The sequence below is a fragment of the Egretta garzetta genome, unplaced genomic scaffold, assembly GCF_000687185.1.
Source record: "Egretta garzetta isolate BGI_Z169 unplaced genomic scaffold, ASM68718v1 scaffold1149, whole genome shotgun sequence".
NCBI classification, from domain to species: Eukaryota; Metazoa; Chordata; class Aves; order Pelecaniformes; family Ardeidae; genus Egretta; species Egretta garzetta.
In genome coordinates, this window is record NW_009260784.1 from 30859 (window position 1) to 32420 (window position 1562).

At 62.4% G+C, this 1562-nt stretch overlaps 1 protein-coding gene across 1 annotated transcript in view; it reads left to right on the forward strand.

Annotated features, from left to right (window-relative positions):
* The first annotated feature begins 209 nt into the window (after positions 1 to 209).
* AGBL5 (ATP/GTP binding protein like 5) overlaps positions 210 to 1562 on the forward strand; it is a 17080-nt gene continuing 15727 nt past the window's right edge. Inside the window, exon 1 of the mRNA XM_035901767.1 lies at positions 210 to 401. Within this exon, the coding sequence (XP_035757660.1) occupies positions 235 to 401 (167 nt within the window). The 5' untranslated portion in view covers positions 210 to 234. The remainder of the gene's footprint in view (positions 402 to 1562) is intronic.

A 1562-nucleotide genomic window follows, 5' to 3' on the forward strand; every position in this document is an offset into this window, starting at 1 on the left:
CCTCCACTCAGCCTCTGCTTTGTCTCTGTCCCAGATGGTGGAGACGCAGTTTGTGCTGTCCTTCGTGCACCGCTTCCTGGAGCACCGCGGCGCCACCACCTACTTTGCCTTCTGCTACCCCTTCTCCTACACGGAGTGCCAGGAGATGCTGGCGCAGCTGGATGGCCGCTTCCAGGAGTGCAGGCACATGTCTCCCAGCAGGTGCGCGCCCCCCAGCCCTCGCCCACTTCCCAGATGGTGGAGACGCAGTTTGTGCTGTCCTTCGTGCACCGCTTCCTGGAGCACCGCGGCGCCACCACCTACTTTGCCTTCTGCTACCCCTTCTCCTACACGGAGTGCCAGGAGATGCTGGCGCAGCTGGATGGCCGCTTCCAGGAGTGCAGGCACATGTCTCCCAGCAGGTGCGCGCCCCCCAGCCCTCGCCCACTTGGCTTTGCCCCCCTGCGGAAGCACGGTGTTGTCCAGCTCTGGCTGCAGCGGGGTGGAGGGCGGAGGCGGGGTCTCTGTGCCCCCCAGTCGCTGCCTGGTGCTTGCTCCTCCGGGCTCCAGCTCTGCACGAGCAGCTGCAGCAGCTCCCCCCGAGCATGCGCTTTTGAGGGGCTTCCAGAGGGTCCTTCATTGCTTTGGGCCGGATCCCCCTGGCTCCCATCAGGCGGAAGAGGCTGAGAAGGGGCTGTAAGGGGCTGGCAGCCCTTGGTTTAAGGAGAGGGGGTTCTCAGAGGCCAAGACCTCATTTGGTCCAGACCCTCCTGGCGGCGGGAAGGTTGGGGCATCTCTTTCCCGCCGCTCCCTTCCTCTACAACTGCTGTCACAGAGGGAGCTCTCACTGCTAAGAGCCAGCCTTAGTGCTGGGCTCTTTGTGGATCGTGCTAGGACGTTCCTCTGATCTGGAGAATTCCTTCTCAGAAGTCAGAGGATAACTTAACGCTCGGCTTCAGGTGTCCCCGTGGATAGCTCTGTCCTGCAGCCCCTCCTGGCCCCGGAGACTTTCCATGCTGCAGGGCTGGGATCGTAAATGCCTTTTTGTAGACAAAGGGTGAGCAATGCTTTATTGAAAGGGGTCTGTTCTTAAATTGTCATGCGATGGAGAACTATGAGAATTTCAAAACCTGGCCGTCAGTTGGCGAGGGTCTGGTGGTGATGTTGTGGTCTCTGTGGGTCAAACTCACCCTCTGAGCCCCTTGGGATCATGGCAGGGCTGGGTGGTCCCGACTGAACCCTTCCCTGCAGGAGACCATGGCTCCCTCAGCAAAGCGGGAGCTGCTAGGGGCCCAGACAGGGCCGTCAGCAGGGCGAGGGGGGATCTCTGTGCTGCGCAGGGGGGGTCCCGCTCCCTTCTGCGTGCAGCAGTTGTGCTGAAGCTCCCAGTCCGAGGCTGGAGGCCGGTCCCGCAGCACACCCGATGACCCTGCGCACACCTCTCTGCCGCTGGGTGCTGCCTTGGCTGTGGGGGGCTCTCGAAGGACAGGGGCTCCTGCCTCCCCCACTCACCCCAGCTGACGCCTGTGGAGGAGGCTGGCCCTTCTTGCCAGTCAGGGTTTATTTCCTCTCTGGACTGGTCC